The sequence below is a fragment of the Eschrichtius robustus genome, chromosome X, assembly GCF_028021215.1.
Source record: "Eschrichtius robustus isolate mEscRob2 chromosome X, mEscRob2.pri, whole genome shotgun sequence".
In the NCBI taxonomy this organism is placed as follows: Eukaryota; Metazoa; Chordata; class Mammalia; order Artiodactyla; family Eschrichtiidae; genus Eschrichtius; species Eschrichtius robustus.
The window spans coordinates 17347716-17374029 of record NC_090845.1 but is presented as its reverse complement, the minus strand read 5'-3'; the positions used below and the strand labels follow the sequence as shown (position 1 = coordinate 17374029).

The window sequence follows — 26314 nt, the reverse complement described above, 5'->3', positions numbered from 1 at the left end:
GGCTCCTTCCATCTCCTTTCCCACGTGCGACTACACTCGGACGCGCCCTCCCCCCCGACCCTCCCTCCCCTCCCTCCCCTCCTCTGGTCTCGAGGAGTCTCGCGGCATTTCCCAGGGCGTTAGGCGAGCCGCCGAGGGTGGGGGGCGGCCTCGCGGAGCTGGGTCCCTCCCCACTGGGCGGCAAGGGGGGGCGCCGGAGCGCAGCAGTCACAGGGACGCCCCGGGCGCCAGCCCCGCCCCCGAAGGCCCCGCCCCCGAAGGCCCCGCCCCTCGAAGGGCCCGCCTCTCAGGCCCCGCCCCCGCCCCGGCGGCCGCGCGTCCCCGGCAGGCGGAGCCGCAGGAGCATCGCGGCGGCGGCGGCGGCGGCGGCGGCGGCGGCGGCGGCGGCGGCGGCGACGGCGGCGACGACGAGGAGGAGGAGGGGAGAGCGGGCGGCGCTGCCGCGGCTGCTGGGCGCTGGGCTGGGCGGCGCTTTTTTTTTTTTCGCAATTTCCACTAGCGGGGAGCAGGAAACCCGGCGCAGCCGGGCGCAGCGGGCCGCGATGCAGCAGCAGCAGGAGTCGCCCCGGGCCAGCAGCGGCAGCAGCAGCAGAGGCAGCAGCGGGCGGCGCTGAGCCGCCGCGGCCGCCGCTACTGAGGAAGAAGCCGGCCCAGACGCCGCCGCGTCCCTATCCCCGCGCCCACATCCCGGCTTCCCGATTCCCGCGCCCGGGTCCCGGCGCCCCGACCCCCGCGTCCGCCTCCGCTAACTTTCACGCTGCCTCGGCGGCCCGGCCCGGCTCGACGCCAATGGGTGAGTGGGGGGCGCCCGGGTGCCCACCTCAGCCTGGGGGCGGCGCGCCTGTCCCGGGACCGCGGAGCCGAGGAGGGCGCCCCGGGAGCAGGGCCCCAGCGGGTGACACCGCGGTGGGCACCCTGCCTGCGTCGCGCACCCCCCATTCACTCCCACTCGCGCCCGCGTCCCTGCCGAGCCCGCGCGGCGCCGAGGGAACCCCGCGGGGGCCTGGGCGGAGGATCGCGGGGGCCGGCCCGGGGCGGCTGGGGCTGAGGGATGCGGGGGGTGTGGTTGGCTTTTCGGGTGGGCGGGGAGAGTTTTGGCCATTTTTTCGCCCCCGGCGCGCCTTTCTCTGCGTTGGGGACGCAGGTACCGGGAGCTGGTGGGCTCCGGCCCTGCGCAGGGCTTGCTGTGCCCACCTGGCCTCGCCGCAGGGGAAGCCGGAATCGCGGGGTCTCGGGGCGGCCGGGGGCCGGGTGCCTTTGCGGGGGGATGACGTGGTGGGGGGGCGGGAAACGCCCCAGTACCCGGCCTGGCGTGCGGTCCTCGGGTCTGGAGCGCCTGACCCGCCTCCCTTAGCATCCCTCTTCCTCCCGGCCCTGACCCCCTCTCTGCCAGCCTGCATTCCTCCAGCCTGGCAAGCTCGCCGCTCGGTGATGCTCAAAGGCCACTTCCCACATCCTCTAAGTCTGCAGCCTTGGGGAACTGGAAACGGTGATTTAGTCCTTGATTTATTGGTCGAAGATCAGTTCCAAGTAGGCAACTAACTGTTAGGCCCCCTGGGTCCCATCTGGTATAGACCCAGGAGTATTGGAGCCACGTTGCCCAGAGGACCTGGCACTTTATTGGGCAATGGACTTGAGATTGCCAGGGCTAATGTTTGGCTCACCCAGGTAATATTCTTGCTGGCAGCCAGTCTGTTTTCATGCCTCTGGCAGATAGATTACTTTAGGGTGTTTCTAGGCCAAGCATAGGAAGACTGTAGATTATAATAAATCATAATGAAGTGAGACCTTTCTGTGTTCAGGTCATAGGATTTACGTAGGCGAGTCAGACAGTGATCAGCCAGCAGTCTTGGGAGGCTCGTGAAGACAGATGCACTGGAAGCGGGGAGGTCTAACCCTGTCAGCTGTTGACAGGCAAAGTTCAAATCCCATTTGTGGTCATTTGCCATAAATGGTTTTCCGTTTCCAAAGTGGTGACGATCTGACGGCCTCTCAACTTCAATGTCACTTTTTTCTCAGTGCCCTTTTCTGATCCCTGCACCACTCCCAGTCTAAATCAGTTCCTTTCTGTTACCCTTTCTCCTTAAAAAAAAAATTGGCAGTATTACATATTTATTTGAGTTTAACATTTCTGTCTCCTACTGTAAGCTCCATGACCATGGGGACATTGCTATGTTGCACTGTTTTGCTCAGCACTGTTTTCTTTGGTACATGGCACAGAGCAGACCCTAAATAAATATTTATTGAATCAATGAATGAATGAGTGAATGAATGAGGAGGTAGGAAACCCTCCTACTCTGTGGAAGGCAAAACACTTAGCTTGGCACTCTTGTTTTGCTTTGGCACCTAATAAGATGATTTAGTTCATTAACAAAGTATATACTTTAAACATCACCCATTACTTTCACAACAGATTGGTTTCTCCTGAGGTAACCAAAAATGCTGTTTTGATCACCTTTTATTTTGGGTGGGTCACCTAAAGGGTTGCACAAAAAAAAAAAGATGTTAGATCCAAATGTCTTCTCCCATGGCTGGACTCTGTTTTCTGTATCTCAGTGGGGAGAGGACGGAGTTCTGTTTAAGAAGAAACAGACCTGTTTATCATTCAAGTCTGAACTGTTTTCATTATCAAGAACCTCCTAGGAAAATTAGAAAGTGCTTCTGCAGTTTATAGTCCTTTCAGGCTTAATCTTTTTTACTGTAACCATTACAAATGGGGGGGGGCACCAAAAGTGATTTTCATTTATTTCAGGTGTTAATACTTTGAGGCGCTAAGAGTAAAATGGATGCTGTCATTTAGTTCATTAAAATGTTTAGAGTGGGATTTGAGATGCTGGTAGTAGTTTGGGGGCTAAAGATCACGTGCTGTTTTCTTAAGCATCTTCAGGAGTGTATTTGTGATGAAGTACAGGTATTTAACGATTTATTCTGTATGTCTTCCAGTGGAGACGCCTAACAGTGCTGTTTCTGAAGCAGGTGTGTGTGTACACACAGGCACACCCCCCTTCCCCAGTCTCCCATATCTCTTTGGTTTTCAGAAGATTTGTCCAGTTTATCAGTTTGATATACTTCCATTCTTACCGGGTCTGATAAGGATTTTTCCCTTGATGGATAACACAGTAAAGCTGTATTACATAGTCTTTGATCTGAAAAACAACTGCAAAGCATCAAATCCCTAACACTGAAATGAAGCCAGTTAGCTGTGAAATGGCCTCTTACAAAAGTCCAGTCAGAATGTGCCATCTGAGTTTGCGGGGAGATGCCTTCAGTGCCAGATGCAGGGAAAGGGTCTTGTAATTACAACTGCACAAATATTATTACCACTGAAATTTGTGAGTCGTGGAGGATCTGCAAGCCCAGCGAAGGATTTCCATTTAAAGAATTCCAGAGTAACAACAAAGTTTGGACTGTCGTTATTTAGCACTGTATCGTATTGGTGGTGCTAGACTGCTTTATGCTAAATCAGCTAAAGCTAAAATGAGTATAACATGTTTGCCTCCACAAACAGGCTCCAGTTAGAAATGGAAGAAAAGACTCCACCTTTATCAATCATGACCTTTACCCCCTTCCATCCATCATGGCTGGGGCAAAGCCTTGCTACCCTCCTGGTTGCACAGACCTTGCTTGTTTCTTCTCGGACGGCTTCAGTTCTTTTTGTGTTACTGACATTCTCTGATTAACCTTCGTATTTGTAATTGTTGTTGTTGTTGTTTTTAATATATTTATTTATTTATTTTTGGCTGTGTTGGGTCTTCGTTGCTGCGAGCGGGCTTTCTCTAGTTGCGGCGAGCAGGGCCTACTCTTCGTTGCAGTGCGCGGGCTTCTCATTGTGATGGCTTCTCTTGTTGCAGAGCATGGGCTGTAGGCGCGTGGGCTTCAGTAGTTGTGGCACACGGGCTCAGTAGTTGTGGCTTGCGGGCTCTAGAGCGCAGGCTCAGTAGTTGTGGTGCATGGGCCTAGTTGCTCCGCGGCATGTGGGATCTTCCCGGACCAGGGCTCGAACCCGTGTCCCCTGCATTGGCAGGCGGATTCTTAACCACTGCACCACCAGGGAAGTCCCTGTAATTGTTTTAAAGTCGGTTGCACACAGTGGTCAGTATTCATCCATTTATCCATCTATCCGTCCGATATTTATTGACCTCCTGCTTTGTGCCCAGTGTTGTGCTAGCGGCAGGCGCACAGCACACACAGACCTGCCGGCTTGGGCTTCTCAGTCTAGTGGGAGAGGTAGGCTTGAGTGCAATACTTACAATGATGTGTAATTATAAGCCCAGCTAGGTCTCCTGAAAGGACATTAGAGAGGGGGGATCTGACTTAGGCTGCAGAAGGGTAAGGACAGTGTCTTTGAGGAGACTGTGTTTGAGTTGAAATGTGCAAGTTGGCTAGGAGCCATCACTGCCCTCCATCTGCCCGCCCCCCTCAGGAGCACCTGCAGTGGAACAGCCGTGTACCATGGGGACCCGCGGGGCATCACAGCGAGAGGGGGTCAGGAAGGACCACACGTAGCAGTGGGGCCTGTGTCTGGTGCTTTGGGGAGCGTTTAAGGAAGCCGGGCGTCGCTCTGGATTGGATGCTGTCAGGAAGCAGGGGTGAGTCCTGATCAGGAGTCTTAGTCATCTCACCCGAGGAACGGGGAAGACCAGACAAAGGCTGGGATTGGTGAAGAAGCAGCAGTCTCTTCTAGGAGCCAGGACCCAGGGACGTTGGGTGGGTGCCTTTGGTGGTTTGGACAAGTTCCTGCTTTGTCCGTGTTCTGACATGATTACGGAGTGGTCTTGTCAAGTACGTGATGAGTGGGGGCAGCGAGTAGGAGGTGGTGGGGTGGGGAGAGTGGCTGTCTAGGTATATTCGGGGGTGGCTTCCTTAACATCGGCCAGCTCCAGTCTGGGGACTGTTGTTCAGCATTCAGAGAACGGACAACTCACACGCTCTACCCGGGATAGATCCAGAGGAACAGAACAAGCTGCTGAGAACCAAGAAGCAGCACGGCCCTTAATGGGAAAGGTGCAGGGCAGCAAAGTACTGGAATCCTTTCAGTGTGAGAGAAGGAGGGTCTCTAATGCTGTGGTTCTCAGAATGTGGTCCCCTGGTCAGCTGCTTCAGCCTCCCCAGATCCTGTTAGAGATACCAGTTCTCTGGCCCCAGTTCTACCCACTGAGTGGGGAACTCTGAGGGTGGAGCCCAGAAATCTGTGTATTCATGAGCCCTCCAGAGGGTTCTGATGCATGGTCAAGGTCAAGTGTAGAACCTCATTGCCTTGCAGAGGAGAAAGCTGAGGTCCAGAGGGCGCGGGTACATGGGCACTCTGGTCGTAAAATAAGATGCCGTTATAAGTGACATAAGACCTCAGAGAAGGAGAAAAATGTGCTCCTGGTTCAGAACAAACCTCTCCTGGAGTTACTAGAACAGTTCAGTGTTGATTCATCCACGAATCCAGTCCAAGCCAGACCACCTCCAGCACCTGGGCATTAGTGACACTAGCTGGCCCATCTCGGTGTTAGTCACTTGGAGTATCACACAGGTCTTTCCCATCATCCCTTTTTTCCCCTCCATCATCTTTACAAGGGGCATTAAAAATATATTATTAGCATTATGAGGGTTTTTGATATTTGTTTGTGATTTTCTATACCTGGTTGCCTGTATTAGCTTCCAATTGCTGCTGTAACAAATTACCACAAACTTGGTGCCTAAAACACCACAGGTTTATTATCTTGAAGTTCTGGAGTTCAGAGTCCAACACGGTTTCATCAAGCTAAGATCTAGATGTTGGCAGGACTGCCTTCCTTCTGGAGGCCTAGGGGAGAACCCCTTTCCTGTTTTTTTCCAGTTTCTAGAGTCTGCCCACATTGCTTGGCTCATGGCTCCCTTCCACCTCCCAAGCCAGCAATGGGCCAGTCAAGTCTCTCTCAGTGTATCACTCTGATACTGATTTTTCTGCCTTTCTCTTCCACGTTTAAGGAGGGCATGAGCTGCATTTGTTTGGTCATTGTGTCCCTGTGCCTGGCTCATGGTAAGCCTAAAATTAAGATTGGTTGAGTTCATTATTATTCTTCACCTTCTAGCTAACTTCCCCCAGGTGTGTCCTAGACATCTCAAACGGAGCCTGCTGCAAACTGAGCTCAGCATTTCTCCTCCATAACACCCATCTTGACTCATTTATTCCCCATGTCCTTGAGGGTATTACCACCTTTTCTGTCATTTCCATCGGTGTTCTGCTCATTGCCTTGCCTCTTCTTCCTTCCCCCTCCCCCTATCTCAGCCCCTTCCAAAGGACAGTCAAGTCCCAAATGTTTCTGGAATTGACCCCATGCCTTTACTGTTCTGCAGGTACTTTCCATCCTGAATGCCTTCGCAAAGGTTTCATGAAGCTGAGCAGTCACCCTTGCCTTTTTCTGTTCCATGCTTGTTCAGGCCTCTGAGCCTCTCCCATGTCATTCTCTTGATGGGGAATGGATTTCACTGTCTTCTCTGCCTTGTAGTGTCCGTGTATTAGTTTCCTCTTCCTGCTTTAATAAATGACTACAAACCCAGTGGCTTAAAACAACATAAATTTATAATCTTACACTTCTGGGAGTCAGAGAATCTAAAATGCGTTTTACTGGGATTATATCAAAGTGTTGGCAGGGATGTGTTTCCTTCTGGAGGCTCCAGGGGAGAAATCATTTCCTTGCCTTTTCCAGCTTCTAAAGGCAGCCTGCATTCCTTGGCTTGTGGCCTCATCACTCTGACCTCTGCTTCTGTCCTCACATCTCCTTCTCTCTTACTCTGACAGTCCTGCCTTCATTTTATAAGGACTGTTGTATTATACTGGGCCCACCCGGGTAATCCAGGACACCCTCCCCATCTGAAGACCCTTAATCACATCTGCAAAGTCCCTTTTGCCATGGAAGGTAGCATATTCACAGGTTCTGGGGACTAGTATGTGGACATTTTGCGGGGGAGTATTATTCAGCCTACCACACCCCTTATTCATCTTTTGAGGCCTGCTCCAAAGGTTTCTGTACAACCCTTCGTCTTGTATTAAGTCTGTTCATCTCTGACTGGGTGTCCCCAACTACATTGCCCTGGCTCCTTGCCTGGCATACGGTAAGTGCCATATGTTAATGAATGAATGAATTAATGAATAACCCTTTCACCCAAGTACAGTTGCTATTTGAAATTCTCTGAGGCTGTTGGCTGCCAGGAGTGTGTGTGCACTTCTGCAAAATCCCCCAGGCAGAGCGTGATGACAAGGTCTGTTTGCTGACAGTTCACGGTGGCCTGCACTGCAGTGGGTGAGAAGGGTAGTGCCACATGTGTCACATGGCTTCAACAAAGAGCTGCAAGTTTAAGATAGCAAATTCTCTCTGGCAGTGATTCTCAACCAGGGGCAATTCTGCTCCCCCCCTCCCAGGGGGACATTTGGCAGTGTCTGGAGGTGGCGGCTGGTGGGGAAAGGGCAGCCTACTGGCATCTGGTGGGCAGAGTGCTGGGGAAGCCTGCTTTGGGCGTTACACAGATGGTCAAAGCATCGTTTCCTTCCTTCATCCTCAGCTGCTCTGGAACATAAGGTTTTCCCCTGTGGCCACAGCCTTTGTTTTATGAATGAACCAAGAAGTCGCTGGAGAGCAGGACTCTTTGGTACTTCTTCACCATCACCGTTTTGTCCTTTGAGTAGAAAGTGTCTTAATACAGCTCTTGACCCCCTTCTGTCCATACCTGGGTCGTGAAGTTGTTGAACTTGCTTCTTCCATGTGTGGCTCCCCTGATGTTTTGCCTTCCTAGTGGGATGTGCTTATATGCTGGGTGACAGATGATGAGTCCTTTTGCCGCCCACACATGGATCCCTGGAACCAAAATGCTGGTAGGGCCCTTGGCAGTCATGGCCCACACCATCAGATGATGGAACTGAGACTGAGAGAGGCAAAGTGACACGAGCCCCCAGCTGCAGAACCCAGCTCCGTTTCAATATGAGAGAACCAGCCACCTTGTATAGGTGCTCAATAAATATCAGGCTCCTGCTTCCCCCCAGTGAGGCACTTTCTACAGCCTGTTTCCCTGGTAAGTTTTTTTAAGCAGCTTTATTGAGATATTACTCAGATATCATACAGTTCACCCATCTAAAGTGTGCAATTCAATGTCTTTTTTTATATATCACATTCATTTTTATTTTTTAAAATTTATCTATTTATTTATTTTTGGCTGCGTTGGGTCTTCGTTGCTGCACGCGGGCTTTTCTCTAGTTGTGGCGAGCGGGGGCTACTCTTCGTTGCGGTGTGTGGGCTGCTCATTGCGGTGGCTTCTCTTGTTGCAGAGCACGGGCTCTAGGCGGGCTTCAGTAGTTGCAGCATGTGGGCTCAGTAGTTGTGGCTTGCGGGCCCTAGAGCGCAGGCTAAGTAGTTGTGGTGCACGGGCTTAGTTGCTCTGCTGCATGTGGGATCTTCCCCACATTCATTTTTAAAATTATGGTAAAACATACATAACAGAATTTGCCATTCTAACCATTTTTAAGTGCACAGCTTAGTGGCATGACGTACATTCACAGTGTTGTGCAACCAGCGCCACTATCTACTTCGAGAACTTTTTCATCACCCCTCCCTGTGAGTTTCTAACTGGAAGGTTAGGATCCGTGTCCCCTGGAGGGGTTCCTGGACCACTCAGCCATTTTGGGGAACACATGGTAGAAGCCCAAGGATCCCAGTTAAGATTCCAAAGGAATACAGGAAAAGAGAAAGTATGGTTTTGTTGTTTTTTAATGGTTTTTGCTGATGTTTCCTTTGCGGGGGTACTTCATTTTTGCTCCGTCCCTCCACGCAGCTCCCTTGGTTCCATCCCTTTCATCCTGTGGGGGAATTCTGATTTTCTTTCTACATCCTGAAGCACTTGTGAGTTAGTTGCTTGGGCAACTTCCTTGGCAGTTACTGGGCTCCATTAAGAATATTTCAAATGTGGGAGAAAAGACTGCGGTGCCAAACTGGTCTCTGGAATCCACACGTGGACGTGGAGACTTGATGGAGTGCCACGTTTCTTTGCTTCTGTTCCTTCAGCTGGCAAAGTTACACCGGCAGCTGGTTGATGATGAGTGCTTGGTTTTCAACTTGATTGTTCTTTTATGGGTAAATATCTTACAGGCAGTCCTGTACATTAGGGGACACTTAAACAAAGCCAAATGGAGCTCGTGGACCTTACCTCACTGGTAAACTATGCTTACAGTTAGGCTCAGGAGGAAAAAACACTGATAACAACAACAACAACAAAATCCTGGGATATTTGTCCTTCCTGAATGGTGTTCAGTTGGCAAGAAAAGCCCAGTAAAGGCCTCAGCTTATTTCCTTGCAGTGGCCCGGGAAGTGGTGGGGCCACTGCAGGAGTCTGGTCTGTCCCCAGGCGCAGGGGACAGAGCAGCAAGATGAAGTGCTATTCAATTCATGCTGCTGGTTCTTCCTCAGTGTCTTGGATTAAATACTATAAATATTTTAGTGCTGATTAATTACTCATTTTGCGTAACAAATCTAAGTCCTTGAGCACCCAAGTGCAGCACGTATAAACAGTTGAAAATACCAGCTCTTTAAACTTCAGCTTCCTACCAGTCAGTGTTCAAACATCAGCCCTTGTGTTTTTGCTGGATTTTTCTGGACTCTTCTAGACTTGGAAGACTTGGGGCCCAGTTCTAGGTCTGGTCCTCTGGGGCTGCACCGGTTTTATCCATTGCACACCCACTCCCTGTGTGAAAAGTCTTTAATTAGTTTAGTGTCCTCTCTAATTATTCCAGCTAGTTCTCATTTTTGTGCCTGGGGCTAGAAGGAGGTGCTTGAACCTTGTTTTGGATGAGAGCTGGGAAAGTCTGCTCTGGCTTCGCTTTCCCCGCCCCACAGCCAGCTTCTCCGTGGATCCGCATCTTCTGTGCCAGACCCTTCTGGATGCTACCTTTGGCTACCTTCCTGCTTGAGTAGTTTCCGTGCTCACTTGCGAAATTCACTGGTCCTGAATAACTTTGTAAACAGGCTTTGCCTTTCTCCTATTTTGATCATTAAAAACACAAAAAATTAAAAAAAAAAACCTCTTGACAACTTGAACAAAATGGGACAGTTTTCACCATTTAACCAGTGATTTCTCAGTGGCCCTTTGTTCTCAATAAAGCATTAGATGGAGCACAGAGGTGCCAACCCAAATACGTCTGTCAATTAGTCAATTAGCTCATCAGTGGTACCTAAGGCAGGTTGGACAACGTGTTTGTTAATTGACAGTGACCTTTTTTTTTTTTTTTGGCTTAATTGCTACCTTTGTCGGGAAAGAAATGAAATGAAAGTAATTAGCTTTGGGTGGGGGGTCGAGAGGGGAGAAGGCAGGTAGGTGTGTCACCAATTGAAGAAACAATTTGAAAGGGGCTGCAGTTTGCCCTGTTTCATGTTTGTTGGGCAGAGACACTGCAGCTGCTTGCCGGAGAAGTGTTTAAATTGTCTTTTAGAGTTAGTTTTTAGAATAGGTTATACATCCACATGACTCAACATTCACAAGGTGAACAGTGATTACTAAAAAGTCTCCTTCCCATCCCAGTCCTCCGGCTACCCAGTGACCCTCACCATATACTGTTGATATTTCGTGAATTCTTCCAGGGAGACGTGGTGCCTATACCAGCAGATAGGTATTTCTGTTATCCTCCCCACCGCCCACTTCTTGATTAATTGACGATGGGAGGACTTTCTAGCTGGTGATCTTTTCCCCTGGGGATGTGCATCGGAACCCTGTGCCTGGGTTCTCCCCATCCGACTTTGATGGGGAGACAGGTGGATTGTGGAAGCGTTCTCCAGGAAATTCTGCTGTGCACTCCTGATCTCAACTGAGCTGGGTTCTGAACTGGTAGAAACTTGATCCTGGATCTTACACGATCTCGACCTCACTTCTGAACTGAGTTAGGAGGTGTCTTCCCACTTTGATGTCGTGTGTGTAGTAAGGACTTTCTTCAAGTGAGGAAGCCAAGCAGAGCCTGCTAACCTGAAAAAAGGGGTTTATTCTGGGACCACAGGGGCCTCTCGTGCAGCCCAAAGGCCCCAAGGAGTCCCAGAACCAGGGATGGGCCAGCTGCCCGGTGGGCCCTTCTGCCATCTCTCCTCCCTGCCCCTGTCCCCTTTCTTTGTGCAGTCATTCACGGGGCACGTGCCACAGTTCCAACCTCGTGTTCAGAGTGACTTGATTCGATCCCAGTTCCAGATTCCCATTAGGGTGACTCCGAGCCCCATGGAGGGTGTCGCCCCCTGGAGACACACAAGTGGCTGCTATTCTCCCACATCTGTGAGGCGAGGGACTGCCCGCTTCCAGTCCTGTGTCAGTGTTTAAGGAGGGCCTCTTCGGTGCCAGGTGAATGCTAGGTGCTGGGACAGTCCTGACCAGAATGCAGCCCTGTCTCTCGGGGATGGGGATGTCTGGGGGGCCACTCCTGGGGCAGGTACTATACATGCGGATGCTTGAAAGCCATAAGCCAACATACCTGAAGGTGCCCTGTGCCCATTTTTCCTGGCTTTCTCTTGACAAAGGGGCGATCGGTGTGAGGTGTTGCTAGAGCCTTCAAGAATGATCCAGCCACCTTTGGAGTCCCCCTCACAGGGCTCCCTGGAGGGGTGGCTCCTGGCCTTGCCGGGCACGATATGCTTCCGAGTGAGTAACGGCTGTTTTTACCCTTTGAGACCCTGAGTTGTGTGACTGAACTTGGTTTCTCCTTTTGAGTTGGCAACACTTAAAAAAGTGTGGATGTGACTTTGGGGGCACTTGGAGGGGTCGATGAATTTGTGACAGGGGGCAGGGTGCATTTGTGACATTGTCTGGCTCTTTTAGGGAACCTATGGGTTTTTAAATGGAGGAAAAGATGAAGACATGGTGAAAAACAGCCACCGCCTGGCCTGGTGAGTTAACTGCTGGAGCCGGGTGATGGCGGTGAAGGGGGCAGGGGACTGTGGCTGCTGTGTCCGCTGTCTGCTCTCTCCACCCTCCCGCCTTCTCTCTTCTCTTTTTCTCCTCTCTCCCCCTCACCCTCTCTCTGCCCCCTCCCCCACCCCTCCCCACACCTTCTCTGTACCCCCACTTTCCATCTCTCCCCAACTTTCTCTTCCCTCCAACCTTCTCTCTCCCCTCACTGTCCCCCCACCCATGCCTGACCCTCCCTCCTGCTCTTTCTCTCTCCACTTCCCTTCGGCCCCCCTTTTTTGCCCCTCCCCCCTTTCCTTCATTCTCTCTTTCTCACACCCTCCCCCACCCCTCCTCTCCCATCCCCGCGTCTGTCCCCCTTCTCCTCCAGGTCCCTCTGTCCACACATTCTCCCCTCCTCACCCCCCTGCTTGCTCCTCCCCCTTCCTACTAAGTCCCTCCTCTTCCTCCTCTTTCTCCTCCCTCTCTTCCCACCCCTCCACCTCCCCATCCCCCTCTGTCCCCGAACTCCCCCTCTCTCCCCCCCTCTTTCTTTCCCTCAAGCCCTCTCTCTTCTCTCCTCTCCCCCATCTCTCCCTCCCCCAGCTCTCTCCCTTGAACACCCCCCTTCCCTCTCTGTGGTCCCTTGCCCCCCTCTGCCAACACTCTCTCCCTCAAGCCCCTTTCTCTCCTGAAATCCCCCGTGTCTCACAGCCCTCCCATTTCTCCCTCTAAGCCCTGCCCACATGGTACTGCCCCTGTCTCAGCACCTTCAGCTGATAGCACCACCTCCTTTGCGCTGGTGGAGCTGGGTGAAGCTCGTGTATTCAGTGCAGTCTAAGGTCAAGATGGCCACATGAGGATGTGCGGGAAGGGCTTCTGCCCCCCCATCAGGGACCGGGTGACCAGCTCCCCGCCATTGAGGGCGGTTGTCTTAAAGGATAGCCTCTTCTACGATGGTGTAGAGGGCTCCATCCCTGACCGAGGGGAGGGGCAGATTCTCGGATGGGTGTGTCTTATTCTAGTTCCAATATTCTCTAACCCTGAAAAAAAAATTTTGTTAAAAATATATAGTGATTCTATAATAGAGTTTAGAAAATAGGAAGCAGGAAAATTTATTATTATTATTTTTTGCTGTATGCCTAGTTCTTCCCTTCCTGTTACCCTCTAGATTCAATAAAATCTTCTTTAAATAATGTCTTCTGGTCCCAGCCACACGGCAGAGTATTAAGGGGAGGTCATGGTGGTGGCCATGTTGATGCCTAAGAGCCCTAGAAAGTCAGAGGAGTCTGGAAGCAGGAGAATTTAAATCGAGCACTCATACAGTACCCCAATACAACCACTTTCATTTTATTTTGGTGTGTGTCTTTTTAGACTTTTTACTATATACTCGAAGATAATATAATATATGGATAATATTAATATATGTAGTATATATAATTGTACATCCTGGGTTTTTTTTGTTTTTTGTTTTTTGTTTTTTACTTCATAGTCATCTCCAAAGCTAGTGTTTGTAGTAGCTGAATATGTGAGTTCCTGAATCTTAACTTATGTAACCATTTCCCTGCCATTTGAGTATTTAGGTTGCTTCCATAATCTTGATATTATAAGTAAGGATGGCATGGACACTCTTTTCCTTTTTATTCTTTAAGGAAATCAGGTTGTACACAGGGTGACATTCCACATCCATTCTTTGTTTCCATAGCCTCCAAATGACTGGAATGGCCCATGCTGATGATTATGATGGTAAATCCATGAGAGTCATTACATGTGCATTGGCAGGGTACTTGCCATTCCTGTGTTTGCTTTCAGTTTTAGTTCAAGAAACTCTGCTCATATGGCTTATCATCCCTTCTATGCTGTGTGTGTGTGTGTGTGTGTGTGTGTGTGACAGAGACAGGGAGAGAGGGGAGAGAGGGAGACGTCTCTGAAGGAGACTGCTGGTGGGGCTTTCCTATTCCACAACGCGTTCGTATTCTTCACGCCATTTTGAGATGATTAATCCTGGTTCAGTGCTCAGGCATGAGAATAGGGAATACACAGTGAAAGGTAAAACCCTCAAGGACTTGGTTCCTTCTCTTCTCTTTCTTTCCCCCTTCCCTCCCTCCCTCCTTCCACTTCACACCCTGGCTGGCATTTTAAAGGGATTTTGTTTCCCAGAACCACAGGGAGAATTGTGTCCCAAAGGCCCTGTGTCCTCAATGGGACTTCACGTTTGGCTGGGATATGGGTCCAACTCCCATGCTGACGAGGGAAAGGTCGTGGCTGTAATAACCGTCCTGTGATTTCCTAGCTTAGCTTTGTGTCATTGTCATACACTCCCCTGAAAAAATTGGGCTTTTGGCTTCAAAGGGCATCAGCTAAGGGTGCCTAGAACCCCAGGATCCAGGCTGGGAGAACCATCTCGAAGCCTGCCTTCTTGACGCATCAGTTTTGTTAATGCACAGCACTGTGTAAAGCATTCGTTCCTCAACCACCATGCGCATGTCAAACCTGCTCGTGTACCTGGCCAAAAAGCAGCTGAATATTTACGATGCCCTTTCAAGGCCAAGTGTCTCTGAAAGTTCTAAACTTTATAATAACACGTGTTAGGAAACCTTGGTAGCTAAAGGGTACCGTATCCTTTCTCCCTTTGTTTCAGTTTCAAATTATGAACATAACTGGCCTGCACTGGCAGGACAGACAAGACACTTGATTCGGTACTGCCGTACATTGGAATTCAGTTAGATCCTACAAGTCTTTATTGAGCGCCTGTTAGGTGTGAGATCTGATAACCAGAGGGACTCGGAGATATCTGAAGTTCCCCTCAATGACACATTTTCGGTAACTTTCATTTCCCTAATCGGGTGGGAGATTGTGATGGGATCATTTCACGAACCACACGATGAAATAAGCAGTTAAACCAAAGGGTGTTTGTTTGAACAAGTTTTGTTTCTCCCCAAAGAAGGAAAGATATCCATTTGAGGAACACACATCAAGTTAGAAGACAGCTCTCTGAGATAACAGTTGCTAGTCAGTGTCTCTGAAACTCCCTCCTCACTGCAGGTCTAGAGAAACCGAAGAGAACAGGCTTTCTCAAATGAGTAAGGCTGAAGTTCCCTTCACCAGGGAAGTATTTACCAAGAAGCCCTCTTTTGCCTTGAACTTTAAAAAATGTTTGTTAGCTTTTATTTATTTATTAATTGCAGTAAAATATACATAAGAGAAAATTTACCACTGAACTCTTTTTTTTTTATTGTGGTAACATATATGGAACATAAAATTTACCATCTTAACCATTTTTAAGTGGACAGTTCAGTGGCATAAAGTACATTCACATTGTTGTACAGCCATCACCACCATCCATCCACAGAACTCTTTCCATCTGGCAAAGCAGAGACTCCGTATCCCTTAAACAGCAACTCCCCGTTTGCCTCTCCCCCCAGCCCTTGGCAACCAGCATTCTCCTTTCTGTCTCTATGAGCTTGACTACTCCAGGGACCTCATTTAAGTGGACTCATACAGTGTTTGTGCTTTTGTGTCTGGCTTTTTTCACCTAGTGTGGTGTCTTCAAGGTTTATTCATGTTGTAGCGTGTGTCAGAATTTCATTCTTTTTTAATTACCTTAAACTTTTCAATAATGATGCTTCTTGAAAAATAGGTACTTAACTAGATACAGACTCCTTTTGCTTTTAGCTCATTTGGAAGTATCAACCTGTAACAGATTCACAAATTAAGGATAAATTAACCCAATAAAACTCAAATTAACACTAATAAGAGACACGATGACATGTTTCAGTGATGCCATTGTTGCTGACGAGGCGGCAAGGAACACATGCTGTGGTGCAGTCTTTTGAGTTCACTTGGTTCTCTCGTCTCTTCTCTATTCGAACCAATGTGAGAATCCTTCCTTCACACAGTGCTCTCTGAGACCTTTTCACGGGGGTGCTGTGCATTAGAACCGGTTTTGAAAGCTGATCGGATATTTGATGCACACAGACCACATGTCGTGTGGACAGCGTGAAGCATCAGTATAAAATACGTACTCATGCACCCATCCCTCAACGTGTGCTCTGGCTCCGTCCTCTCCTCCTGCCTTCTCTAGAGGAGACAAGCATCAGGAGCCTTTTAAAAAATCATCTTTCCCTTCTTTTTAAGAAATAGTTTGATCATTTCCATATGTATCTCCTAAAAACATATTGTCTGGTTTTGCTTGGTTTTAGTTTTATATAACCGGCATCCAAACCGCACAGAGACTTGTGACTTGCTGTCTCTCGTTTTATACTTCATTTCTTTTCCCTGTCTGATCTTCCATTGTTTGAATGTGCCATTGTGTCTTTTTCCTTTCTCCTGGTGATGGACTTTTGCATTGCTTCCCATTTTTGCTACTATGAATGGACGTCCTATCACCATGCTGGTCAATGTCTCCAGGTGCCCATGTGAAATACGTTTTTGAAAGGTGTATGACAAGGAGTGATTTTGCTGGGTTGCAAGTTGCTGGATTTCCAGAGTGGTTGTACCAGCATGTTCCCAACCAAGGAGTGGACGAATAAACTAATGAATGAAGGAGAGAATGCTATATTCATTGAAGGAGAGAGGATGTGAGCTTTAGAAGAGAATACCTAATTGGTTTTCACAATGTGTGTTCCCAGAGTGTAAACATTTCTGCTGCTCCTATTCTGCCCAACATTTGGTGTCCTCTGCCTCTGTCATCATGTCTCCTTTTCTGGCTCTTCAGCCTCCCTCTTCCATCTTTTAAAGACCCTTGTGATTACACTGGGCTCACCCAGGTAATCCAGGATAATCTCCTCATCTCAAGAGCCTCAACTTAATCGCATCTGCATAGTCCCTTTTGCCAGGTTAGGTCACATACTCACAGGTTCTGGGAATTAAAATGTGGGCATATTGGGGGGGGGAGACATTATTACGTCTACCATGGAGGGAGGGAAGCGTTCTATTTCTAAAAGGAGGAAGGCGATACTGGGAGATAATGATTAGTCTCTGCTGTATTATATGACTGCGTTTTTGCCCATCTCATGCCTGTGGATAGATTTTAAAAGTATTAAATTGTCAGAGCTGGCGAACTTGCTGAAGATGGGACTTTGTTTTCTCATACTTTGTGGTTCTTGGGGTTCACATGTCTAAATAATCACAAAAGCAAACTTTTTTTTAAAAATTTATTTATTTATTTATTTACGGCTATGTTGGGTCTTCATTGAGGTGCGCGGGCTTCTCATTGCGGTGGCTTCTCTTGTTGTGGACCACGGGCTCTAGGTGTGTGGGTTTCAGTAGTTGCGGCATGTGGCCTCAGTAGTTGTGGCTCATGGGCTCTAGAGCGCAGGCTCAGTAGTTGTGGCGTGTGGGCTTGGTTGCTCTGCGACATGTGGGATCTTCCCGGACCAGGGCTCAAACCCGTGTCCCATGCATTGGCAGGTGGATTCTTAACCACTGTGCCACCAGGGAAGCCCGACGCAAACTATTTTTGAGGCCTACATCCTTTGTCACGAGTGAGTGTCCTCTGTGCATCTTCCGTTGGCCGCATTCCTTTCCTGAAGCCCATTTCCAAGTGCTGTTCTGCTTGTAGTTTCCTCGGAGAAGCTAACAGAGCCACTAGCATCACTAGGATTAAATAAATGGTGAATGTATTTATTGGCACAGAGTAGGGGCTCAAATGAGTTACAAATATATAACAACAAAGGCCACACTGGCACACTGCCAGAACCCCCTCATGTATAAAGACCCCCTCATCATACATTTTATGCACACAGTAGGTGCACTGATCAAATACCTTCCCGGTACCTTTTGACCCTCCATCTTGTGTGTACATCTGCTTTCTGTGTGTGTATGTGTGTGTGTGTGTGTGTGAGAGAGAGAGAGAGAGAGAGAGAGAGAGAGAGAGATACAGAGAGAAGCAGACAGAGACAAAAACATACACACACATACACTCACAGATTTTTTTGGCATGTGCTATGAACTGAATGTTGAATGTTTTTGTTCCTATAAAATTCATATGTTGAAACCCTAAATCCCAAATGTGATGGTATTTGGAGGCAGGGCTTTGGGAAGGTTATTAGGTCATGGGGGTGGAACCCTCATAATGGGATTAGTGCCCTTGTAAGAAGAGACAGGAGAGAGCTTGCTTCCTCTCTCCCTCTCCCTCCCCCGCCCACCTCTCTCCCACCCTTCCTTCCCCCCACTCATCCCACCATATGAGGGAACCAGGAAGAGGGTTCGCACCAGAACCTGACATGCTGGCACCCTGATCTTGAAGCGTAACCCTCTAGAACTGTAAGGAATACATGTTTGTTTAAGTCACCTAGTCTATGGTATTCTTGTTTTAGCACCCCAAACTGACTAAGACAGCAAGGAGAGAAGGGGGAACCAGGAGAACTATGGTGGGATCTATTTGCCAGTCCCTGAATTTATCTCTCTGGTGGAAGACTGCAAGTTTTTATATCACTGTTAAGAGATACACAGAAGTTTCGGAAAATAACCCAGTTTGAATCATCTGAAATGATTAAAGTCTTCTTCTGTCAGAATGTAGAAGTAACATAAAAACAAATCAATACTTACCTCTCCAATGAATTCAGAGCATCTTAAAATGGTGTGCTGGACTCAGTTGTGTGGACTGAGAGTGGGGGCTGAGAACACTGGGCTTATGAGTAACAAGGTTGTGGGAAGGGTCTTTGCTGTGGGGGATGTCCCGGAAATTCAGTGTAGAAAATAATCTTAGGATCATTAGGGGCTGTGAGAGCCACACCAGCTGTCTCAACGTGGCCCGAGGTGTTTTACAGATCTGGAACCACTCATGTTTGAGAATCAGATTGAGATTTCACATAACATTTTATTTATTTATTTATTTTTGGCTGCATTGGGTCTTCGGTGCTGCACGCGGGCTTTCTCTAGTTGCGGCGCGCGGGGTCTACTCTTCATTGTGGTGCGTGGGCTTCTCATTGCAGTGGCTTCTCGTTGCGGAACACGGGCTCTAGGCTCGCGGGCTTCAGTAGTTGTGGTGCGTAGGCTTCAGTAGTTGTGGCTTGCAGGCTCTAGAGCGCAGGCTCAGTAGTTGTGGCGCATGGGCTTAGCTGCTCCGCGGCATGTGGGATCTTCCTGGACCAGGGCTCGATCCCGTGTCCCCTGCATTGGCAGGCAGATTCTTAACCACTGCGCCACCAGGGAAGTCCTCACATAACATTTTAGATCCCTGGCTACTCTGAAATGCTGGGTCTTGTGGAGAGCTTGGGTTGCTATTCCTGCTTGGCTGCAGTGGTGGCAGCTCTGTTCACATGGCGAGCATGTGGGTTCAGTTTGCCATGTTCCCTACCATGCCCTTTTGCCTCCCAGACATGAGCCAGGACTGACAGCCAGTTGGTAGAGATAATCAGGCTCGTGCCATTGTTTCCAGATCTCCTTACCCTCTTGGGTGCCCTCAGGAGACCATTGAGTGGGCCTTCAAACACCCCTGACCTCAAGAGTTTGAATTCTTTCGTGAAATTACAACCAGATTGTCTCTACTTGGTGGGGCTGAATCATTCTTACAGAGGGAGTTGCTGAAAATTTGCAGGTCACCAGGACTGTGTGAGCCTTTAGGTGGAACTGCTCTTTAATGATGGACCCCAGGTCACTCTCCTTTGAATGTCCCATCACACCCAGCAGTGTTGATATGTTGGTTTTCATCTGATACCCTTGCGCCCACCATGTGTGTGCCTGGCCCATGAGTAAGAAATACCAGTAGTTGCCAATATCCCGGGCTCTCCCCACTCACCTGAGATTTAATTTGAGCACGAAACACCACCAGTGTCTGCTGCAGTTTCTTTAGACCATTGTTGACATTGGCTGCTGACCCGTGTGTGTTGGCTCTTGGCTGAATGTGCCTTGGGAGCCGCTGTTTTAAAATAGATTGTCCTGTCAAGAGCACCCAGGTGGTGGACCTTCCATGGTAGGAAAAGATATTTAAAGGCACAGCATGACTGGAGAGTTCTGAATCAATCCATTTAGGGTGGGATATAGAGAAGTAAAACCAGGGCCAGTTTGGGGAGTGCTGTGGGAAAGCAAGTTCCCACGCTTGTTGAGGAGGTGGGGGGCAGGTCGGGGTGCAGGGGGGAGGGGCGGGGGGTGGAGCAGGGCCTCATCTGATTTCTGTGTTAGCTCAGCCCCCCTCAGCTGGCAGCTTGTTTTAGGAATCTTCTTTGTTTTTTTTTTCTGCCATCGATTGCTTCCTTCTGATAACGGGGGCTGGGGGTGGGGTGTGTGTGCTAAGTCGATGATTTGCCAAATTTCTGTGCTCCGATTTTGGTATGTAAGGTAGGGGAAACTTTCTGTGGTGATGACTTCGAAGTCTTCAAGTCTCATGGCCCCATGAGACTTAGTCTGCTGGCTCCAACAGCGCCATCCTGGGTGCCTTCCCATCACTTCCCTGCCCTCCTTGGGCTCTGCTAGGTCTTTGTCTGGTCCCTTCTGTCCATGTTGTCCCAGGCCCTGTCCTGGGAAATCTTGGCTCTCAGCCTGGAGCTGACAAGTTCTTGCTTAGGAGGTGGAAGGGAAGAGCACGCTGGGCTGGCATAATTCATGCACGCTGCAGTCGTAAGTTCACTTCCCAGAGTTTGTAGTTATGAACGGGAAGAAACCGCCAATTGGGGATGAGTAATTTATTTTTGAGGAGAGATCATGAGACATCTTATTTATCTTCGCTTTACTTGGTCTGCTGGAAAACACAAGGAAATCCGATTTGTTGTAGCCAGACATCATCCCCCTTCCCTTTCCTCCCTCCCTCCCCACCCCTAACTGGGATGTGAATGCTTCCGGGTGTGCAGGAGAAGGGTCACCGCTTGAGGAGAGGGCACAGGGCACGTGCTGGCTCAGGAAGCCCCACCAGGGACCACAAGGACCCCAGAAATCATGCTCCGTAGACTGTAGTTCCTTCGGCGCTAAGGTAAAGACCATGGCCATCTCCTCCACGCTGGCACCCCTGCACCTGGCCTGGTGTCTCAGCCAGAATGAGCAGCAAAAGAAAAAATATTTGTTGAATGAGTATAAACAATGGATGATGTATGACTCTCAAGCCAGAGTCTCGTTTCCCCAAACTGGGCCAGAAATTGATCTTTAATGGTATCGCTTATTCACATCTCCTGCACACATTGCACGTCGGTAGGGGCCATGGAGAGAGTCAACGCCTCTCAGAGTCCTCCCTGCCATTCGCCCGTCGTTTTGTAAGGTGTATTCACATGTTTGAAAGCATATCTCTTTTGAAAGACCTCACGAAATGGATCAAAATGATCCGTGACGCGGTCTCCGTAGAATTTTGCCAGCACAGCAGCACTTGTGCCCAGACCCCTTCGACTGCACACACAGGAATCTTCCTGTGGCTCTTGATCAGCCATTAGCGACATTTGTGTCGCACTGAACTTGTCAAGAGAAGACCAGTGGTGGCTCCTGGTGGGGGGCGCGCTCTGTCATTAGGGCAGCTGGCAGGCTGGCTTGCTTTACTGCTCCTCCAAGGTTCCTTGCCCCGGGTCCACCACAGAAGAAATCTTCTCCTTGATCTTTCTCAGTTGTGGTCCGCATTCAGGCTTGCCACACTTCCGCCCGGGGGCATGATGAAGCCCGTGCCTGTGCCCTGGGCTGTGCAGAGCAGAGCTGCGATAAGGGAGCCTGCGGGCTCGTTTCTGCAGGGCTCTCATCCTGCATTTTAGGGAAGTGTCGCCGGTCCCCTGTGCGCCCTGAGCCACGGGATGTTTTTCTTCGCTTTTCCTCTTGCTGGACTTTTTCGTTAGCCTGACCCCAGTCCCTGGCGTTTTGCTTCAGGATGCTTTTCTTCCTCTCTCTGGAGTAATTGCTTAGAAAATGCCCTCCTGTCAAAAACATAAAGTCTCCAATATCATAATTTGGTAGTGGAAACGCCTGTCATTTGGCTTAATAGTTTAACTGTGGTTAATGGGGACGAGATGGCAGCGTGGTGGCCAGTCCCTGTGGAAACCAATGGGGTCGGGCATGTGAACACTCATTGGGGGCCCAGCCCACTTTTGGCAGGCACTTTAATCTTTTAATGCTTTCATGCTTTGGAGAATTATAGGAGCCATATGCTGCTGCCCAGGTAACTGAGACTTGCTAAAAACAGAGCTTAAATGGCCTCACTATTCTGGCACTGGAAAGCATGGCTTTTTATTTTTAGGCCAGCCTTTGTTAGCCCTAATTATTTTCAAGCCTGGGGAAGAAGAATCACTGAGCAAGACCGTATAGTCAGTTGGATGCTGTTAGAGTTTGAACCTTCATTCCCAGCCAGTTGGAAAGAGGATCCAAATCTATGGAAAGATAGAGGCTGACCGCCATGTGGCTCCCCTTCTTTACCCCCATCCTCTATTTGGGAGAATTCCGCTTGCGTTTAGGGTACTTGCTGCAGAAAAAATAGGTCGAAAAGAGTGAAATCTGGCTCAGTTTATAGCACTGGTCAAACCAAAAACCGGAACAGATTGGAATGCACCAGTTTCGAGGCCATCGGAGAACCACAGTGAGACTCACACCCACACACTGTGGGGTTGGGGTGGTCTCAAATGGAAATTGTCATCACTATACTTAGTTGCGAATTGATGAATTCAAAGATAGGTAAGAATAGGCTTAACTTCCATTGCTCATTTCATAAGTAATAATCTCATTTTACTATCCCCATTCTTGCCCACCTTCAGTTACAGAAATAACTCTGAGTGGGTTTTCTTTTTAAAGATCTGTGTCAAGCAGATACCTCATAAAAATGGCACAGGCGAACTGTTCTATTTAGAATTGCCCTGTGACACGAAACCACGTGTGCTTGCCGTCCCCGGGCACTGGTTTCTTTGGAGGGAAGGCCTAAGAGAATGGAGGCCAATGGCAGCCAGTGGCATGGAGCCAGACCTTCAAGAGAGGCAACTAGAAGTGCTATGGACTTTGCATAGACAGGTTTACTTAGGTAAGAATCACATATTCATTAGGCCTGAAACAAGCTACTATTATGACATTTGATAACCAGTTGTATTCATTTCCTATTGCTGCCATAATAAATTTCCACAAAATTACTGGCTTAAAACAACCCAAATTTATCGTCTTACTGTTCGGTAGGTCAGAAGTCTGATGTGGCTCTCACTGGACTAAAATCAGTGTGTTTCCAGTTCTTTTCTGGGAACTCTAGGGAAAATTCCATTCCCTTGCCTTTTCCAGCATCTAGAGACTGCTCATCTTCCTTGGCTCATGGCCCCCTTCCTCCATCTTCAAAGCCTGCGACAGTGGGCCCTGTCCCTCTCACATTGCATCACTCTCACCCTTTCTTTGCCCCCAACTTAGATTTCTAAGGAGCCTCAGGATTACATTAGGTCTACCTGGTTAATCTGGGCTAATGACTCTATTTTAAGGTCAGCTGATTAGCAACCTTAATTCCATCAGCAACTTTAATGTCCCTTTGCCATGTATTCACAGGTTCTGGGGGTAACGATGTGAGCATCTGGGGGAGGGTGGGCACTGCTCTGCCGACCACACTGGGGACATTGTTCTTCTTGATCTCCACGTCAGGTAGGGCCAAAGGGGCAGTTGTTTAGGTGGCAGTGTGCGTGGGAGACAGCTTCCATCTTTGCAGAGTTTGAAGAAGTTGAGAAGGAGGCTTCCCTCAGCCTGGCAGGCTGTGAAGTTTGTCAGATACCTTGTTTCTTTGTAGGCCCCTCCTGGAGTTTTGATGATCCCAGCTGGGTCTGTCACCGAGGGCTACCCTCCCAGGGCTGCTGGGGTCTGGGGTGGCGTTGAAGGAGAGCGGGGAGTCGGGATGGCTGGGAACAGCTGGGCTGAGCGGCAAGAGAGGAATGAGGAAGCAGGGGGACGGGGACAGGAAATGACAGATGAATTTGCCCCTTGGGAGGAAGAAAATAGAAGATGGGGTTGATTACATCTGGCCCCAAAGAAAACAAAAGCTTGGGCTTTTTTGTCGTGTGCTTTGTGATTTATTTCACTGTTGAGTCAACTTGGAGACCTGGGTCACGTTTTGGGCGTCCAGTACACTCCAGCCCCGACAAGCCCGAGGGGTTCGGTGCGGACACTTGGTGGCCCAGGGGAGGCTTGTCACTGCCCAAACGGCGCTCTCTGGAGGGAGCAGCAGCCCAGCTCGAGACCCCGTCCCAGGAGGGCTCCGCTTTGGAGAGTGTAGACCCGGCCTGGCGCATGCTCACAGAACGGCAAATGTGTTCTCAGGAATCCTAAGAAATGATCTGTTTTGAACTGACCTAAACTGGTTTGACGTTTGAAGAACTGTCAGATTATTTTGGGAAGCAGTTGATGGGAGCCTTGTGCGTTCTTTCCCACAGTCCCACGACTGGGAGATATGTGACAGGGAGAGCAAGTCTCAGACCAGTTTGGGCCACTCACGCATCCACTTGTTAGCAGGCAGGCACGGGGAGAGCCCTCCTTCTGTTCCTTAGGCTCGAGCTCTCTGGCCAAGCGAGAGACAGTCAAGGCAGATGTGATGGTGGTCCAGTGGGAGGATTCCGCCAGCCCCCTGGGAGGGGACAGGGCCCTCCTTTCATGGCCGACCATGTGCCCTGACGGAGCCCTGGCCCCCTCCCCGCTGAAGTGGGTGGACTGCTGGTCTTCTTAGATTCTTCTATGTGGTTCTTGCTAAGATGGAGATGCCAGCACGATGTTTCACTCCATCCAGAGAACAGGGAGATAATTGCTCGGTTCCATGATGCTAATTGACCAGCTCCCATGCAGATGGACTCTGCTTAATCTTTCAAATGCTGCCCACCCATCCCCCCATCCTTGGAGTGTTCTTTTCTGATTTGGGTTCTTCACATTAGGAACTGACCACCTTCAGGGTAAGGATTAATGACCGTACATCTGTATGTTACACTATCTATTTCTTTTAAAGGATGGATTGACTTAAAAAATTGTTTTTTACTTTTAATTTCCCTTTAGACTTAAGGAAAAGATACAAAAATAGTATAGAGAGTGTCCATAGATCCCTCACTCAGCTTCCCCTAATGTTAACATCTTACATGATCATAGTACTGGTATCAGAACCAGGAAATCAACATTGGTGTAATACTACTTACTAAGGATTTTATTTAATTTCACCGGTTTTCCACTAATGTCCTTTTTTGGTTCTAGGGTCCTACTCAGGGTCCCATCTTGCACTGAGTTGTTATTTCTCCTTCGTGTCCTGTGATCTGTTGACAGTCCCTCAGTCTTCCCTTGTCTCTCTTGACCTTGACACTTTTGTTGAACGTCCCTCACATTGGATTTTCTCATGATTGGACTGAGGTCATGTATTTTTTTATGGTGGCAAACTATCTATAACATAATGGTTACCATTTCAACCATACGCTCCAGTGGCATCAAGTACATCCCTGATGTTGTGACACCATCACCATTCTCTATTTCCAGAACTTTTTCATCGTCCCAAACACAGACTAATTAAGCAGTTATTCTCCATTACCCCTCCCCCCAGCCCCTGATAACCTCTCTTCTACTTTCTGTCTCTGTGATTTTGCCTGTTCTAGGTACCTCATATAAGTGGAATCATATAGTATTTGTCCATTTGTCATTGGCTTCTTTCACTTACCTAATGTCCTCAAGGGTCATCCATGTTGTAGCACGTGTCAGAACTTCATTCCTTTGTGTGGAGAGACTACATTTTGCTCATCCATTCATCTGTTCATGGACACTTGCTTCCACCTTTGGGTGTTGTGAATATTGCTGCTATAAACATGGGTGTATAAGTAATTGGTTCACATTTTCAAAAGGAATGTGGAGAAACTGAGAAAGATACAGGCTGGAGCTGGCAGGAAAAGTTACTCTTCTGTTTCTCCCATCATGCCCTGTGGGATGAAGGCTTCCACAGAAGAAAGAGAGATTGGGGTGTGGCGGGGCAGTGAGAGGGAGGGGTATTCAGAGATGGATGCCAGAAGGCTGAGGGGCCAGCAGGAGAGAGGGAGCCAGACTGTCATACTTGCCCAAAGGTGCCGCCACTGGGGGAAGGTCTAGAAGGTTCCAAGCAGGACCACTGGACAGAGTCAAAGGCCGAGGGGAAGGACCGGTGGAGGATGGGTCAGGACCATGACCCTCACAGGGTCAAGCTGAGTCAGGACTGCGGTGCAGTAGGGGCGGTTCATTCCTTACCACCCAGAGCCAGACAGGAGGGAACAGGTGCAGGCCGGGCTGGAAATTAAATCCACTTACTATCTCCTCTTGCTCTTTTTCAGATTTTTGTGACCATGTCTCCCAGTAAGAAATACATTTTACATTGCAACCTGGTGCACACACTCATCCCTAGTTACGATTGAAATACTCATCTCGTAGAAAACATTTACTTCTGTACGTGAAATGTACTCTGATATTTTTGATTCAGTACTGTTCCATTAAAAAAAAAAAGCCTATTGTGATTGCCCTTGGCTTGAAAACACAGTGCTATATGAAGGCCTACATGTGAAGTTCTTTGTGC

General features: G+C 49.0%; 1 protein-coding gene across 1 annotated transcript in view; it reads left to right on the top strand.

Moving 5' to 3' along the window:
- The first annotated feature begins 426 nt into the window (after positions 1–426).
- Positions 427–26314, top strand: part of SH3KBP1 (SH3 domain containing kinase binding protein 1) — a 336298-nt gene continuing 310410 nt past the window's right edge. Inside the window, exon 1 of the mRNA XM_068533267.1 lies at positions 427–793. Coding sequence (XP_068389368.1) covers positions 790–793 — 4 coding nt within the window. The 5' untranslated portion in view covers positions 427–789. The remainder of the gene's footprint in view (positions 794–26314) is intronic.